This window comes from Miscanthus floridulus, chromosome 13 (genome assembly GCF_019320115.1).
Source record: "Miscanthus floridulus cultivar M001 chromosome 13, ASM1932011v1, whole genome shotgun sequence".
In the NCBI taxonomy this organism is placed as follows: Eukaryota; Viridiplantae; Streptophyta; class Magnoliopsida; order Poales; family Poaceae; genus Miscanthus; species Miscanthus floridulus.
The window spans coordinates 29748400-29766468 of record NC_089592.1 but is presented as its reverse complement, the minus strand read 5'-3'; the positions used below and the strand labels follow the sequence as shown (position 1 = coordinate 29766468).

The following is an 18069-nucleotide window of genomic DNA, read 5'->3' as shown; positions in this document are numbered from 1 at the left end:
GTGCTCGGACCAACGGTCGGGTGCTCGGACCGGTCGTCTGGTGCTCGAACTTGTGGTCTGGTGCTCGGACTAGTGGTCTGGTGCTCAGAGGTGGCTGCGTCATGGCGGCGGCGTGAGCGTGGCATGCATGCTCGGCTACGGTGACCGTGGGACTTAGAGAGGCCTACAATGTCCAAAGGCTCAGGGGTGGTCGCGACGTGCACGTGAGTGTGTTGTGCTTGTGTGCCTATAGACCGGGGATGGTCTTGGCCTACGCGCTCACGGTATGGAGTGCCATGGCCGAAGTAGCAAGGTCCGACGGTGAGCAGGGGAAGAATCGGGGGCTCACCGTGGGTGCTGTGGAAGAAAGGATGGCGGTGCAGTGACGAGTTCCGGCCGTGTAGCTCTGGAAGCAGTGCCGTGCAGTGTCGTCCGCTCTGGCTTGATCCGCGACGGTGCTCCGAACTCTGGTGTGCTCCCGGTCCTCCTCCCGGCAGTGGCTCCGTTCTCCTCTCTCGAACTCCTCCTCAGCCTTCTACTCTCGGTGTGAAGTGGTTGGCCACCAAGTGGCGGTGGGGCGATGGGACGAGCGCTAGGGCAACTGGGTCCGGGGGCTCTTATAGCCGAGCTCGGCCATGGAGCCCGACGTTCGACGGCTGGAGATTGAGGAGGATCGGAGGCGTGCATCTCATCCAACGGTCGTGCGTGGTTGCGTGGGCGCGGCGCCAAGGGGACAAGGCCATGCCCCGGGCGTGACCCCTGGCCCGCCCTGCCACCACTGTCGGGCGACGGTCACGTAGGCAGTTGAGGCGTGGGTGAGGAAGACGACACTGTAGATGGGGGTGGCTGACATGCAGGGTCCAGCGGGCAGTGGCTGCGAGTGAGGCAGTGGCTGCGCGGGCGTGGGCGTCGCGCTGGGCCGGCTCGTGGGCCCCGCGCGCGCTTGGAAGATGGGAAGGGTTGGCAGGCCGGTTGGGTTGGCTGGCTGGCGCGGGCCGAGCAGGCCGAGGTGGCTTGCGAGGCCTACATCCCTTCTCTATTTTGTTTTTCTTTCCTTCTTCTCTATTTGAATTCCATTTTGATTTTTAAATTGGTTTCCAAATTGGTGCACCATATTCATTGGAGTTGTTAAGCATATCATAACTCAAATGGAAATCCAAATCACATTTTTAATCAATCAAGGTATGCAACATTTTATTTGTTATCATTTAAATAAACACAATTAACAAATGACATGCCATGCTTATGTGTTAACTTGGGTTGGGGTTAGACCTAATGCATCTCTTAGGTTGGGTTAATATACATGACACTCATCATCACATGGAAGTTCTAAGAAAAATTTTGTAGTTGGTATTTTTAGTGTGTGGATTTTTGGGTTGTTACACAAAGTTGATTTCTTATTTTGGGAACTTTTTTCCAGACAAAACAAAAAGATGTTAAAATCTGCATGCGATCCCAATTGGACCGATAACCAAAATCCAATAATCTCCTACAACTAAAAAGAACAAAGTGTGGACAATGTTTTTGTGCGACAATTGTCTTGGTTCGTCCGTCTACCACCCCATGCGATCGATCCCACCTCCGTGCGACAATCATGGCAGTTGTTGATTTTCCTTGCATGCAGTTGTTGATTTTTATTGCATGTGACCCGCGTGCGGTGGCAATCATGGCAGTTTTCTCCCATGCAAAAGAAAGTGCTCCCTCGCGTGACCATCACGCCTGTTGTGATATAACTTTCTTGCATGCAAAAGAAAACTACTATCAATCAAATCAAATCAAATCAAATCAAATAAGAAATTATTCTCATCAAGAGGTTATGATTTTCCTTCATGCAAAACAACCGAACATGATTATCTACCACGTTGCGGTGGCGGTCGATCCCTGCGGTGGCAGTCGCGCCGCCGACCACCGCCGACTGACGGGAGGTGGCCATTCACTGGCCTCAGCTAGCAAGAGGACAATCTCGCCCTCGCCCGCGTCGTCCAGGAGTTGGCAAGAGGCCAATCTCGCGGGGTCGATTGCGCCCACGCCGGGCACTTCGCTGATTGCTACTGATTCCTCCTGCTTTTTGCAGGAACGGGCATACATGATGCTGCCGGTGGCGAGTACGTGATCTCGAGGCCTTCACGTGCCCCCTGTAGGACATTGAGGAGCTCGACGTTGCCGATAGGCTGATGGCTCTCGTTGAAATCAGTGATTGTGAGTGTACAGACCAGTGTCAAAATTCAGTCAACCTTGATAATCTTTTTTCCTATTTTTGTATGGCGCTTAATCTGCTGTTGTACCATGGCGAGCCATTGAGCAGGATGATGCTGGGGACGATCATGAGGAAGAAGATGATGGGGTTCATACACCGTTGATATTTTCTATCTAATCTTTGCATGACTCGATTGTCACGTGTAATTTTGTACCTTCGGATAGTTTCATAAAAAAATACTAAGATTATTGCTGGTAATAATGCAAACAGGGACTATTTAAGGTAGTGAAATATTTTACCACATCATTTCTCTGAGCTCTAGAATTAATAAGGTGGTAGTATGTACTACTAAATCATAATCTTGAGCTGGTAGCCATAATTGGCTTCTTGCTAGAAAGAGATAGAATGCTAATCGAATTTACATAATCTTGTGATGATGTTCCCACCTCTGCGAACAAGCAGGCATGATAGTTTGGAAGAAACTAGCAGTGACTTGATATTTATCGTTTGTTGGTGAAGTGAAAGCAGCAGCAACTGTTGGATTGTGCAGATAAGCAAGGGAAATGGTTGTTTTGGTCTCCCTATTTTCTTTAGCTCAACAGACTTAATTTATGACTATGGTGCTGGTTATTTATGTATTCCATTAGACATCAATGATTCATTCATGATTTGTTGCCTGTAGATATAAAATAACAATCATACTAATATACATTGCTTTAATATTTGTCTGGTCTTTTCATGTTTAAATGGTGTAAGTTTTGTTCCTTTTTTAGATGAATTTTTTTTCTTTTTTTACTAATAACCCGCAGATGATAAAGCAGTTGAGGGCAGAATCAAGGATGATAGCACTATTGAAGGCAGAGCGCCACCGATGACAAAGCTGTTGAGATAGAGCAAAGAATGATGAGGACATTGAGGACGGAATAAAGGATGATAAGGCCGTTGAATGTTAAGTCACTAATGATAAACCTATTCAGAACAAAGTAACTAATGGTAATGCCATTGAGGACAGAGAGATTGAAGGTAAAACCAGTGAAGAGGCAAAGGAGATCGATATTTGGATGAAACTCTGAAATGTGATCAGATTTGGGGCACTGACTATGGAATTGCTAATACTAAAGAAAACCTAGCTGATAATGGCAACTAAGTTTCGTATGAAAATAATGAGGCTGCTCTTGATGTTTCTCTCTACTCTGTGGTGCTAGAGCATGGTTGTTCATCACATAAGTTTCATACGCTAGCTCCTCATTTATCTAGGATTTACATTCATGCATCAAAATTTTGGTCCTCAGATAGAAAAGCTTCAGTTGCAAAAAATTCAGTTTCTGGGCTTCTGTTTGTTTCAAAATCTCGTGGCAACGATGTTTCAAGGTAAATTATGACTACGCTCTACCGCTTGTTTTCCTTATTGTTGTTAGCATCAATTCTTTTAGATCAAAATTTAAGAAGTAAGAACCTAATTTTGATGTAGGCTGACATTTTGGCTATCGAACACATTTGTCCTGAGAGATCGTTGCATAAACATTTGGTACTTCACGGCACTCAAGTCCATTTAAGGTTTTCAGCACAAATGGTGCAAAGAAGCCTGAGAGGAGTTTCACTACAACACGATAGAAAAGTAACTACAATGGCAAGTATACCCAATATCATGAAGCTGCTAGATGATTGGCGTGAAACTAGCACATTGTAGATGCATTGGTGAAGATGTGGTGGCATATAAAGGTTAACCCTATTACTGTCTTGGCACTTTCCAAAAAGCTAAGTATGGCTCCTATAAAACAGTTATGAGTAAAACCTACTGCAAACTAATTCATTTTTTAGTTTTTTGAAGGATTTTCATTTCACATGCAATGACACCCCACATGCAAACCCATGTAGAAGATTTGTCAACTCCAAAGATTAGGAGGTTGCTAGGGCTTTCTGGGTGATCAGCAAAATAGAAGTTTTTCTATTGATCTCTGGAAAACTACATTTGATTATGCATTCAGTAGAAGTTGTCCTCTTTGTGCTGGTGGACATGAGTGTAGATGTTTACCAGTGTTGGTAAAATTAGTATGCTTTTAGATGCTGATTTTTGTTTCTTTGGTAATGGTATCTTTTACGTGAAGTCATGAAATTTTTTATGTTTATAACAGGTGATGGAGCATTGCGTAGCCCATTTAGATATTGTTATGGTTAATGCCATCCTTCGTGAATCAGAGAATGAGATACCCACGGATACTATATTTGACCCAATTGTGGACTCAAGAGTTCTGTCGATTCTAGCTGGTGACTTAAGCTTTGGATCAGACACACAGCTTAAGAACTCTGTATGTGCTTAAATTATGAAATGCTTGCGATTGCACGATGAACAAACAAACAACCTAGAATAGGGACTATGCATGACACCTCCCTTCACTATTGTTTGTTAACACATGATATATACTTCTGTAGGTTGGGGATTGGTCCAAATGGTTGTCTGATATGTTTATAGTTATCTGTCCAAATCTAATTATCTTGTTCTGAAAGATATTACCTTTGTCTTTTTTCATGCATACTAGGGCCCTTAAACTAATGGTTTATAGTCAAGTTAGAAGGTAAAATACTAATGATTTCTTGAACTTTATAATGGTCTATACAACATGAAGACTTATGTAATATTGGTGTTCCGTACATCATACTTGTAGGTAGTAGTACAACACATGTTCATACATATGTTATCGTAACATTGTTTTTTCCGTTGCAATGCACGTGCATTTACCTATATTTACATATATACTCGAACCTATGTACATGATGGTATGGAGATGCGGCAGGCCTTATTTGTGGATTTATTGGCGCACGAAAGAAATGAATATCGGAGATTTCTTCCTGCCGATATAAAATATTATCTTAGCCGCATCACGGAAAGATTTATTCAGTAGAGCCTATGAGCCTGCGACGTCGCGCTCTCCATGACAGTGTTAAATTCATAAAACTTTGCTTTTTGGATTAAATGTCACTTTAACGTTGGTATTTAATTTTTACATTATTGTTATCTTATCGTGCGATTCGTGTGTTTTTAGTATAAAGTATTAGCTATTCCGTAGCAACGCATGGACACGCTACCTAGTAAAACTCATAAAACCTCAAAGAGCAATATGGACCCCTTGTTGCATGCTTTCGAAATTTTAGATAATTGAATTCGGTATAAATATGGATTACTTTGTGCATACTTCCGTATCCTTATCTCGAACAGATTTTAAACTTTCCAATGCTCAACTTTTCGGTGAACATGTTTAAAAGCAAATGCTTACACATGGTCGTCCATCCCGTCAGGACGCGTGCCTTCCTGGACCTACGAAGCAAACAGGCCCAGCAGCACCTTACGTCTCTTCCATCTTCCATCGCTGAAAATTTTCCCACACACTCGCATCGGTGTCACGACGTGACCACGCATACGCCCGCCTCCACACCGCACCGCACCACATCGTCGGCCGTGTCGCGCCACATCTCCCACGAGCAGACGGTGCTGGATGACTGTGGCTGAGCAGCAGCGACACTACAAAAGTCGTGCTAACAGGCGCGAGCCTGGGCAGCAAGCAGGCATGGGAGAATAGCAGGAGGAGTGACAGGCCGATGTCCTGCAGCGGAGGTGTACGCTGGGTCGAAGCGCCCCTGACCCGAGCTTGCTGGCTACAGCAGTTCCCAACCAGATAGGTCGTGGCTGCTGGCGACGCCGTGTTTCAAGTGTTTTAGGCATTCTAGACTTATGTTTCAAGTGTTTGATCTGGATGTTGCAAAAAGTATATCTGCAATATTGCATACGTTGCAATGACAATATATGCATGTTGTAAGCGTATGTTTTCAATTGTTTCAAGTGTTTTATCTAGATGTTGTAAAAGTAGATCTGGGTGTTGCATGTTGCAAGAGTATGTTTCAAGTGTCTCGTTTTTCATACGTATGTTGCAAGTGTTTCATCTCGATGTTGCATATGTTTTGCAATAGCTATCAGGTGTTTTACAAGTGTTTCAGACGAATGTTATGTGTGTTTCAGCTGTTTCGGATACATGTTATAAGTGTTTTATCTAAATATTACAAAAGTAGATCTGGTACATGTTACAACAGAACCCGTCTACTGCCGCCGCCTGCTATAGCTACTGAGGTGTCGTGATTGCACATGGGAAGCGGAGGGGATGGAAGTAGGGGCGTGAGTGTCCCGGGTGCGTGCATGCGGACGTCCAGACGAGGAAGCATGGAGGTTCCCGCATGCGCGCAGACAGTGGCGGATCTACCAGGGGGGCTGCCGGGGCTCAAGCCCCCCCTACAGCCGGCAAGCCCATGGAACCCCCTAAGCCTCTCCTAAAATTTTTCACCATTGTTGTGCCTTGAGAAGGAGAGGTTGCATGCATGAGATGTGTCTGGAGGTTGAAGAAAGAGCTCTGGTCACGACTTGGGCAAGCCACTTGTATGTTCAGCCCCCTCTATTATATTTTCCTGGATCCGCCACTGTGCACGGACACATGTGAAATGGAGCAGCAGGCGCCGACGCCGGATCGTATGTCCCGGCACTGGCCATGCCGATGTTTAAATTCTCGAAACACAGCTTAACGCTTACGCCGTTCATATATATGACACTTTGGTCTTTTTCACATGAAAAAGAATTTTCCAAAGAAATTACACTCGGACAATGGGTCTCTGGCTGGACACAAAGCCATTGCGGGTCATCCGCTCCATGGTTATTCTCAGCAGCCCGATGTCGACTCGACGAAACTTTCAGCCCCGTTATTCTCAGCAGCACTCGGTTTCTAAATTGCACCCCCACTGAAAAAAGTGTTTCAACTTGTGAAGGCCTTGCCAGAACTGCGAGGAACTCAATGATACTTTGCTTAGTCTGAGAGTCTCGATTTGATACCGCAGGATGTCAGAGATTAATTTCCATGTATAGCATCTGCAAATGGAATGTTACCGTTACATAGATGGATAGTCTGACAGACCCTACTTTGCCAAATTGTCCAGCCAGTTTTTGGCCCTGCCCGTGCAATTTGGCACCCATTTGTTCAAGACCAGATTAGCCGTGCCAAATGCATTGGGTCTCTCCCCTAGTTGTCCAGCAAGCCAAATCCTCAGCCGACCACTGATGTTTTGACTGACACTGAATAAATCTAACAACATGTGGGCCCTCTATGTCACGCTGACTGTTTTGCAATGGCTATCAGGTGTTTTGCAAGTGTTTGTTTGGCTAGTAACACAACTTTGGCTTGGTCACAAACAAACACTAGTTTGTAGCCTCCCAATTTGGCCATGGCCAATATTTGGTTAGGCATCTCAAACCTAATAAGACCCTTTGAGCAGAGCACTATTGTGAATTGTGATGTGTATGCAAGAATATGTAGCATTTTCCAGATCAAATTTGGACTGATCACACGGAAGAACCACTAGATATGCTATGAGAAGTACTTCCAGTACGTTCCTGTCAAATTCATGGTCAAAACTAAAACTTTTGCTCAGTCAAATTTTATTTGCAGAGGGTATTTTTATTTAAAGTGAGGTCTACGAGAAAAAAAAAATACCTCAATTATGTCTTCTACAAAAGATTTCTACTGTTTCACCTCAAATTTCTTATTGAGATTCCTAACTCTATATAAATATGTGTCAAAAGCAGTAGTACAAAAGTTGCATCGCTAGCTCTATCACAAAAAAATAGTTATTCTGTTCTAAGTTAAGAGTTAAGTCTACACAATCTAACATGGAATATTCGATCTCAATAAGAGACGATAACAATTAAAATAATTTGATTGGACACAACCACAAATATGCTTTTGTGGCTAGGACTTTGGAAAATAATTTTTCTCTTCTCCCCTTTTGACAAACGATATGAGATTGCTTATTCATAGACATAGATGGCATATATTTTGTATGTAAAATATTTGCTAAGCTCACTCAAGGAAATCACACTAGCTGTAAAAGAAAAATCCACATACCAAGATCAAAGTGGTCTATTAACATTAAGGTGAAGAAAGGGCAAGCACTTCTGAACAGGTCAGATCCATTCCCTTGGATTTATGCAAGTGTCAAGAAGTTTCCACTCTTCACTCCCTACTTCTGGTTTCTGTAAACAAATGGCATATTAGAAACTTGCCCAAATTTAAGGCACCAGAATGCAAATGGTAAAAATATATATATATATAACAACTTCCTCCATTCAAATGATTCACCATAACACAGTATAATTAAATACTAAATTGCAAATGTGTATTTCAAAACAATCCATTCTTTCACCAATATTCTAGAGCCTTAGAACAGCAAGAACCAAATTCAAACGATTCACAAAACACAGTACAACCAAATACTAAATTGCAAACATGTGTTTCAGAACGATCCAAAAATTACTTTGTTTCGTTGTTCTAGTGCATTAGAACAGCAAGAACCAGACATCTTAGCAATTTTGGGTGAGTAAGATAGCTTCTCAGCTTACATGATCATACTCCCACCGTGCAGTAAGAGGAAGAGAAACAAGGATACTCTTAATCCCCCACCCCACCCCAGGTCTTGAGCCCAAATGTGGTTCCTCGATCATAAACCTTCATGAAAAGCAAGTGTAAGAGGCACAGAAGAGTTGAAAACACCAAGAATAAAATCCTCTGAATGTAAAGGCACTCACAAGGTTAAACTCCACATAGCGTCCTCTACATAGCTGTTGCCATGCTTTGTGCTCCTCAGTAAATAGAGTGTCCTTACGGCATTCTATGATGGGTATATATGCAGGAAGAACTGAGCCTGCACAATCTGCGGAGATGAAAGAAAGGCAACTCAACAGGCGCAACTTCGATCAGCAGTTAGAAGTGATGATTGCCATGCACTCAAGTGATGAATTTATATCAAGATCCCCTTCAATCAACAATACTACAAGAGATTGTATGAGTTATGACACCTGTGGCAAAGCGAAGAAGTGTTTCTTGATCATAGTCATTGAGATCGTCAAAAAATATTCCTCCCACCCCACGTCGTTCACCACGATGCTGCAGTCAAAGACAAATAATCATCTTCATGACTTGTTCTCGAACAGACATACATGATAACTATTGGCCAATATTCAATAAGAAGACCAAGCATAATAACATTTTTTCAGATGACTGAATCAAGTCCACCATGAGGTCTACCATGTGTCAGTGAGAGCTACAAGATATGAAAAAAAAAATCACAAGAATCAGTAGCATCAAACAAACAGCTGGACAAACTAACCTTGATAAAAAAATAGTCATCACACCACTTTTTGAATCTAGGGTAAAAGCTAGGATCATAGTTATCACACACTTGTTTCTGAGCCTAAAAGGATCCAATAAAGCACAAATAAGTTATGCACCAAACATACAGCAACTTAACAAATGCCAACACAACAGTCTTGCACAAGCTGATTTTGGCCAAATTAAAGCATAGACATAACTAGATCTATATTTATGTTCTAAACAAGTGGAGAATAAAGTATTGACATACAGAATGGAAGTGCTTGACATCCTCTTCAATGATATACGAAGGCGTCAGGTCAGTACCACCTCCAAACCACCACTGCCTAGGTGCACCAGGAGCATCTGCAAAGAATGGTGCATCATCCACAATAGTATACGATACTGCGCTAAGTTCAGGAAATGTAACAATTTAGTTGATTTCAATTGTCATCACATGTAGTACCTTTAGGTGCTTCTGGTTCGAAATACCGGTAGTTGAAATGCATTGTTGGAGCAAATGGGTTCACTGGATGGATGACCTGACAAGCAAAACAATAACCTAGTATTGAATTTCAAAAGAGAAATCGCACATTTGTTTTCTCCAAATTTTTCCAAAGCAAGAAATTTTCTTAACTTGGATGGTGCTTGTACTGAATTTCTGAACATTTTAAAGATAACATGGGTGACACAGCAAATTGCTGGAAAATGCAAACTTTGAGCACGCTATAATGCTGCGAGCAGGAATCTTACTTACCGAGCCGCAAAGAAGGGCACTGGCCCGGCCTTCTCCCCTCCAGCCGCGGCTTCGGGTCTCGCCGCGCGGTATGCCTCTGGAGGCATCGCTCCATAGACCACAGAGACGTTCACCGCGGCTTTCTCGAATACGCGGCCGCCCTGGAGGACACGGCTAATGCCGCCGCCGCCGCCGCCAGGGCGTGTCCAAGCGTCCTCCCGGAACAGCGCGACGCCGCCGCCGCCGCCGTTGCTTGTGCTGCCCTCGACTGCCTCGAGCTCCGCGCAGACATCCGCCTGCACGCGCCGGATCATGCGCTCGAACCTAGCGCGCGCCGACTCCGGGGACGCCCCCTCCTCACCCCGGAGGAAGGTTGCCGGCGCCGCAGGCTCCGGCGTTTCCCCCTCCATGAAAGTGGTACCGAGGAGAGTTATCTATTCCAGGATTTATTCTTATCCATTCATCATCAACGTTAAAACAGGGCATTATTTCTTACAGTAAAGCCGGCTTTAAATAACAGAACGAATAATTAAATTGATCTGAATCACTACACAAGGGTACAAATGAACTTGCCTTTTACTAGTTCTATTGGAAGGCCGTGGCAGTCCCAACCAGGAACAAAGGACACTTTTATGATTCTGATGAAGCAGCTGCGTACAGAAGAAACAAGAAAGCATAAGCAAAGCTGTGATTCTGAAACACTAACCTACATCAACAGTCATATGAACAGCAGTTAATACTTTGTAGCGATTTACAAAATCTTTGTGGATTTTATTGAGCGCATGGCCCATGTGAAGATCACCATTAGCATACGGACGGCCATCGTGGAGAACAAATGCAGTCTAATCAATCATCCAAACAGAACAAGCAACTAAATCCGATTAACAGATCTATTAAATATTTCAGGTGTACACTTGAAGATATCGACTCACCCCAGTGTACCTTTCAGATACCCTTTTCAGAACCTGATTCTCATCCCAAATGTTGTTTTTCGGGAGATCCACGGTGTGCTTGCTTCGCACCTAGCAAGAGCAAACAAGCCTAACTCAGTTCTACTACTTCGTTTCCGACAATGGAAGCAGGACTGATTGCCAGAGCAGAGCTCAAACCGTCAAATATCAACAAACTGCTTCGCTTTTTTTATTTGGAACAAATCAGATCAAGTATATGGGGATGAAGGTGCTTGCTTAAACTAGATGCTCTTAATCATGGTCTGGCAACCTCTTGTTCAAATACTATCAGTTTCGCTGCTTCTAGGGTGCACCTTGCAATCTTATCTAGCTTCGGTGAACTATGTTTGAATTTTTCTATGTATTGCTCTATAAATAGGAGTGGACATATTCATCAGGGAAGGAAATAGAGATGCCTTTTTATTTCTTAAAATAATGTTTTAGTACCACTATTTTTATTGTTTCTATTGTGAAGTTTCAGTTGATTTCAAAGAAGCTCTGTGTAAGCTTATATGCTTGTGACTGTTCACATAAGCCATATTTAGACCTGTGATATGTATGTAGCATAAACCTTGAAGTACAACTGTACAAGTACAAGGAAACTGGAGGCAAAGTGCTTATGGCTTGGGATCTTCTTCTAGGCAGATAAAGGGTTCCCATTTTGCTTGTCTCCTATAATTTTTCCCTGCTCAATAAAGGGTTCCCATTTTGCTTGTCACCTATAATTTTTCCCTGCTCTACTCAACAAAACCTTCTAATAATAGTATGCTTACATTAGCTTGCGCACGTCACATGAGATTCTGTGTATTCTCCAGAACATTGCAGTTAAAACCTCCTTTTGCCATAATCCTGGATTGCCATTGTAGTTGAAGTCACGTGTGCTGGATGTTTTATGGGCTTATACATATGTGAGTTGAGTTCCTAGTATTTATCTTTATATTCAAGAATACATGGCCGCTTATTTTTTCAGTTGTATGCACTGTTATATATCTGATTTGTGTCTGATGTGTCTGCTTTGTTCCCTTTTACAGGGTACATCCACAAATACAACTCTTTGCAGCCTGATATTTTGTGGCCTGCACTCCAGCCATCTAGTACTTTGGAAGATCGAAGGTAAGCCTGGATAACGAGCCGGCTCGGCTCGTTTGGGCTCGGCTCGTTCTGGCTCGTTAAGATAACGAGCTAGCTCGGCTCAGCTCGTTATCCTAACGAGCCAGAAAGCCAGCTCGGCTCGGCTCGTTAAAAGCTCGAGCTGGCTCGTTAAGCTCGCGAGCCAGGTATAAAAAATACACAAAATATAATATTTGCATTTATCTAAAATTTAAGAATAATAATAATACACAAGAAATGCATCTAGACCAGTTACCAGTCAATTTATAGGGTGTAGACCAGTTACCAGTCAATTGTAAAGTGCAAGACATGAAGTAATACAAAAACTAATACAAGTTTTGATACTTTTTTCCTGGAAGGTTAGCTCGTTTAGCTCACGAGCGGCTCACGAGCTGGCTTGAGTTGGCTCGTTATAGCTAACGAGCTAAAATCTTGGCTCGGCTCGGCTCGTTATCATAACGAGCCGAGCCGAGCCGAGTCGAGCCAGCCACGAGCCGAGCGAGTTAACGAGCTTCGAGTTTTTCGTCCAGCCTTAATCGAAGGTAATAATTGCACTAGGCACAGCAAATATACTGAGTATTTTCACGTTATCCGACAAGCTTCCATATTTGAGCATTTGACAAATGCCAAACATAGGGCCTCTTTGGCACGGCTTATGCCGGTTTCGGCTTCATCTATTTTGCGCAAATCGAGGCACTGTAGGGTGAAGCCGTTTTGTAAGCCGGGGTTAAAATGAACTAGAAGCCAAGAAAAGCTAGTTTTTCTGGCTTCACCTGCTTTGGCTTCACCGGTGAAGCCGTTTTGGATGAGCCGTGCCAAAGGGGGCTATACTCTTGCCTCTGCACACCCAAGGAATGCTTTATTTGTGCACTTTGAGGCTTATTTCTGACAGTGGAAAAATGCTAGTAGTGAATGTCTAGCAGACATGGCTCCAAAGTATCACAGCCATAAGCATGTATAGTTGAATAGTTCTCTTAACATAATGCCACAGAGATTGGCCAGCTGTTGTATTTTTTTTTCTCTCCAGATATCATGATGCCCGTCTTTCTGATCAGCAGATGGCGTTACTTCAGTACCAAAGGGAGAATATTCATCATCTGAGTGATGAGGTACATGGAAAAGCATGATGATAAAGGGAGAATATTCATTATATGAATCTTCAGAGGTTGATGAGAGAGCTAGTCACATCTAGGAAGATAGCTGCCAAGTATGAAAACCTAATAAGAGTCCGTCCTTTTTATGGAGTTTGTTGAAGATGAAGGCAAACTGAAACTTGCTGTTGTCACTAAGAATAGCAAAGCTATGCATTGCTCCTAAATATTAGGTATACATTTCTTTATGAGCATTATTTCCCACAAAGTGAAGCACAAAAAATCAAAAACCTTCTTTTTTAGTAAGGGTGGCAAAACCTCTTAACAACGAATACATATCTGTGGGAAAGTACATCTCTAATTGTCTTTTTCACACTACTAGTGTTGCTTGTACAACTACAACTGCAAAGAAAGGCTACTCCAAACCGCATGACACTTTATCAAGAGCACCAAACTCTAATGCACAAACAAGAAAAACACAATAGTATGAATGTCAAGTCAAGGACTTGAGCTAAGGGACTGAGGCCCAAGTCGGCTTACCCGGTCTGGGGACAACCGATAGAAGGGCCAGGACAACTACCGCCCTAGCCAAGTACAAGTGGGGCGCCCCAAGGGGTGGCCGCTTTCCTTTTCCAACGGTCCTTCCAAACCAATCAGTATCTATCTTTAAGGATTCCTAGAGTTAAAGGTCAGTTTAGATATGACATACTTCCTCTAATTAATGAATAGATAGTAGTTTTGAGTTATAAAGGAAAGAGTTCAAATCCTATAACGACTCTATTCCTAATTGCCTTAGGAGTCAAGAAATTAGGACTATATATATAAAGAGAGTAATGTAATCAGGTTTAATCAAGAAAGAACCGAAGGAATTTCCTGCCTTTTGCCTCCTAGCCTCCCCAGCTACCCTCCGTCTCCCTGTGCCACCGTCACCTCCTATGCCTACAACACCACCAACCTGTGCCTCTCCAGCAACACCTTGCCCTCTCACCTCTTCCCCCTATGACCTCCTCAATTCTCTGCCCACCAACCAAGTTCCTAACAATGAGAAATAGCTAGTCTTGTCCAATTGACAAGATCATATGTCTGTACATTAGCACCACAAAGCCAGTAATGGTGGTCAATTGCCAGATTGATGAAATGGATCCAGGAGAAACAAGGACAAGCATCGATCCTTTACAAACTGAGGTCAATTGCCACCAACATCCCCTTACATAGTGCAGGTTTCTGAACCGTGCAAGTGGTATGCCCAAGAAGTACACAAATTAGCAATTTGTAGATACTGGGTTACGTACACAAATTAGCTAACTTTCTGCCACCCAAAAGGTTCAAGACACCCAGAAATTTCCAGATGCGAGCTTGTCCAACGCACCCACCTCCATAACTGAGTAAAGGAAAAAAGGAAACCTATTAACATCATGACAGGCATTCATCATTCTGAAAATTGTGTAATATTCACTAATTTCTACAAAGCAGTCAAAAGTCAAACAAGGAGACTCACTTACAATGGAAGTACTGTTAGTTTTAAAAAAACATCTCTTTTGGTTCAGCTGTGGGGACTTCTCAAATTATGAATAGGCAGATGTTGTGCCAAGTTATTAGTGTTTCCAACAACAGCTAAGGCAATATGCCTTCTGACAAAAACTAAACAAACCAGCTATCTTGCTAAAATTATATGAAAAAGTAACGTTTTACAAAAAAAATGTACAGAAATAAAATTTTGTAAAAGGTGGAGCACAGAGTTCAGAAATGAAATTGTGTAAAAGGTGGATCACAGAGTTCAAATACCAATGAAATGTATCTGGAAAGGAAAGGGGCAAAGGGTAGGAAGAATCTGATTGTACAATAAATAAATCGACAAGTTCAAAGAGTCAACAGACCATCTAGTACTTGCTCAGTTCATGCATTGTTTGCATGCCTATTAGGCATTGATCAAATAGCTTGGACAAAAGGAATCCATCCACCCAAAATATATTGGTTGTTGTTCCATAAAAAATATATTGCCTTTGCAATGTGTTTATTTTGAGAGTCAAGATAATCTCACTAAAGCAGCATAGTTCCTTGTATTTTCACAATTCATGGTGGTGAGACTTTATGCGTTCAAGTTTGTTGATCAAAAGCTGAAAGTCCAAACCCAACGTGGAAATGGGAGAATTTTCCAAAAAAAAAAAATAGAAAGCATAAAACACTCATTCAACCATTTCAAACAATGAAGGTCAAATTTTACCTGTGCTCCAATCACCACATTACAAGCTACTAGTTTCATCAGTCCTCACTTTCATAGTAAGAACTTGCTCTAATTATGTAGACCTGCACCATTCCCACAACAGAAATTGCTTGGTCAGCATTACAATACTATAGAATTGGACCTTAAGAAAGAGAGATGCTACTGAAACAACATGATGTCACTCACCTTGAACTTTGTCCTCTCAATCAGCTGGAAGACCAAGCAATCTCCATCAACCAGCTTGTGCTGGATGGCGAACCCTCTCCATCCAGCGCTGAGGCCTTTCTTCATCGCGAGGTAGAGCGTGTCGGACTCGTCGTCATCCTCATCCACCAGGGTGATCGTCTCGTCACGCTTGGGCAGGTGCTTCCGGCAGAAATCATTTGGGAGGCCCTGCGATTTCGCAAGCCCATCAAACAAGAATTTACCTCATGGGGGTTGAATAACAATCGAAAACAGCAGGACGTGCCGAACTGAAGCTTCCGCTACTTTACCAGCCAGAAGCCTCCGGTGACATGGGACTGGGTCATGGGCTTGATGAAGATGGGGAACCTGGAGTCCAGCTCCTGCACCAGATCCTCCGCCTTAGAGATGGTGTAGCTCCTCGCCTCATCGGTCGCGTACACCCGGTTGGCCAGATCCTTTCTCCCGTACGTCCTGCCACTCAAGAACGAAGACAAACCAAACCCAAATTAATGATTTACATACAAGTCTTGAGTCCTGACTGATTGACGAGAAGGAATCCAAGCGCGTACCTCCTAATCTTCCTCGCGAAAGCTGGAACCTCCTGCGCAGACAGACACAGATCAAAGACGAAATCCTGGATCAGTTTATTTTCAAAGCCGCGATTTGTTCTAGGAAGTAAGGGGAAAAGATGAAATCTTTCGTGATTTCAATGAGAATAGAAACCCTTTCACACCAACCTCGCGGTACACGGGCTTGTCGGGGAGGTTGGCGACTCGGCCGGACCGCCGTAGTGGCTCCATCACGGCGTCGGCGGCGTCAAGCGGCACCCGCGCCTTCCGCTTCTTGACCTGCAGAAAATCCGATTGGGATAAAGTAAACCCACAGAAAAGAAGGCATCGAGCGACACAAGAAAGAACGCGGCCATCATGGGAAACCGGGACACACCGGCGAGGGCTTGGCGGCGGCGGCGGCCTCTCTGACGGCGGCGGAGAGGTGGTGGAGCTGCAGCTCCTCCAGCTTCCGCTTGTTCGCCTCCACCTGCCTCCGCCGCTGCTCCTCATACGCCGTCGCCTCCGCCATCTCCCTCCTCTCTCTCCTCTGTTCCCCACTTCGATTTCTTTGTGGTGTGGGTAGTTTTCGAAGGCGAACGGAATGGAGGAGCAGAGCAGACGAGGCGGCGGTGCAGAGAAAACGGGAGCTTGGAGAGAGGGTTCGTTCTTCTATTTGCGAAGAACCAGTCCATGAACTGGTTGCGTTCCAGTCCACTACTCCACTAGTAAATGCGGTTGATGGGTACGGACGCCAGGGTCACTTGGTGTATGCACCAGGTCTACGTAGGAAGTAGAAGAAGAAGAAGGTCTCCGAGATTCAAATTTTGAGCTCTGCCGACGAGTTGAGGTTTTGGAAGAAGTGCCGAAGTGGGGAGCACGGGCGGAGTTAGATCCGTGGGGCCCACCTGTCAACTTCACATTATGATGAGAGCGCGTGTTTGTTGATGGCCAAACATAACACAAGTTTATTTTAGATGGCTCTTTAATTTTCTACTACTATCACAATTGTAGCTTTCTACTTGTGTCACAAATACTTCCATATCTTTAACTTTAATGAACCAAGTGAATGAATTGTTATACTTCAATGATAAGTTTAGCAACAAGCTATGGTAAATGCTAATGTTTGGCCATAGACAAACCGCGATCTATGTGTTGTCCTCTCAAATGATAATAGTTGCTTAGTTGTCAAAATAAACGCTCTCCGTATATTGGGTGATAGCATATTTGAAGAAGCGAAGAATCTATTTATTTGTTTACTTCTTGTATAGTATTATAAAGTTCATTAGTCATAATTTACAAGAGAAAAGCAATGGCCGAACATAAGGGGAAATTATTCTAAATGTAAATTAGAGCTTGTTTCATGGTATTTTCTCTATTCTAAATTATACTTCAAGTCGTTTGGAATTTTTTACTCTAGAATAATATATATATCTAGACTAAACGTGTGACAGAAATTATACAGAAAAGTCACAACGACTCACTATTTGATTGGATGGAGTAGTTATTATAGTAGCGCTACGGCAGCAGCAGCGAGAGCTGCTTGCAAGCGCTGTGCAACAATCATAGCCAGCACAACCTTGATTAGGTGAAGCTGGAAAAAAACTGATTAGATCAAAAGATCCTTGCTATCATTGGTCCTGTTCGACTAGTTGAAATTTGGCTACTACTGTTGCTGATGCTGATTTATTGTGAGAGAAAAAATATTATTCCTTCATCGAAAAGTACTAAAAAAATAGGACGATTATCGTAGAAAAAAAGAGAGTAATGTTTGAATATTACTTTCACACACTAGAAGAGATGTGAAAGTACATTAACACGGGGTATCTAGTTTTCAAATTATTGTAACTCTAAAAATTATCTT

At 43.1% G+C, this 18069-nt stretch overlaps 1 protein-coding gene and 2 pseudogenes across 1 annotated transcript; 1 reads left to right on the top strand and 2 right to left on the bottom strand.

The window, feature by feature from the left end:
- Positions 1-239: 239 nt before the first annotated feature.
- On the top strand, positions 240-4681 carry LOC136499666 (uncharacterized; annotated as a pseudogene).
- Positions 4682-7106: 2425 nt separating this feature from the next.
- On the bottom strand, positions 7107-10904 carry LOC136499665 (oxygen-dependent coproporphyrinogen-III oxidase, chloroplastic-like; annotated as a pseudogene).
- A 3489-nt stretch (positions 10905-14393) lies between these two features.
- On the bottom strand, positions 14394-16899 carry LOC136501388 (B3 domain-containing protein Os06g0194400-like). The gene is made up of 7 exons (XM_066496899.1): positions 16603-16899; positions 16395-16505; positions 16227-16258; positions 15966-16128; positions 15658-15864; positions 15472-15554; positions 14394-14628 (listed from the first exon to the last, which is right to left on the bottom strand). Exons 1-6 carry the CDS (start codon positions 16735-16737, stop codon positions 15510-15512), a joined length of 693 nt encoding a protein of 230 aa, XP_066352996.1. The 5' UTR covers positions 16738-16899; the 3' UTR covers positions 14394-14628; positions 15472-15509.
- Positions 16900-18069: the final 1170 nt, after the last annotated feature.

Bases quoted from the DNA above. Each gene is read 5' to 3' on its own strand.
- LOC136501388 (XM_066496899.1), bottom strand. From the start codon at position 16,737: ATGGCGGAGGCGACGGCGTATGAGGAGCAGCGGCGGAGGCAGGTGGAG. The intron at 16,506-16,602 runs GTGTGTCCCGGT...GATTTTCTGCAG, and splicing joins CCGCCGCCAAGCCCTCGCCG to GTCAAGAAGCGGAAGGCGCG. The intron at 16,259-16,394 runs GTTGGTGTGAAA...CTGTCTGCGCAG, and splicing joins ACAAGCCCGTGTACCGCGAG to GAGGTTCCAGCTTTCGCGAG.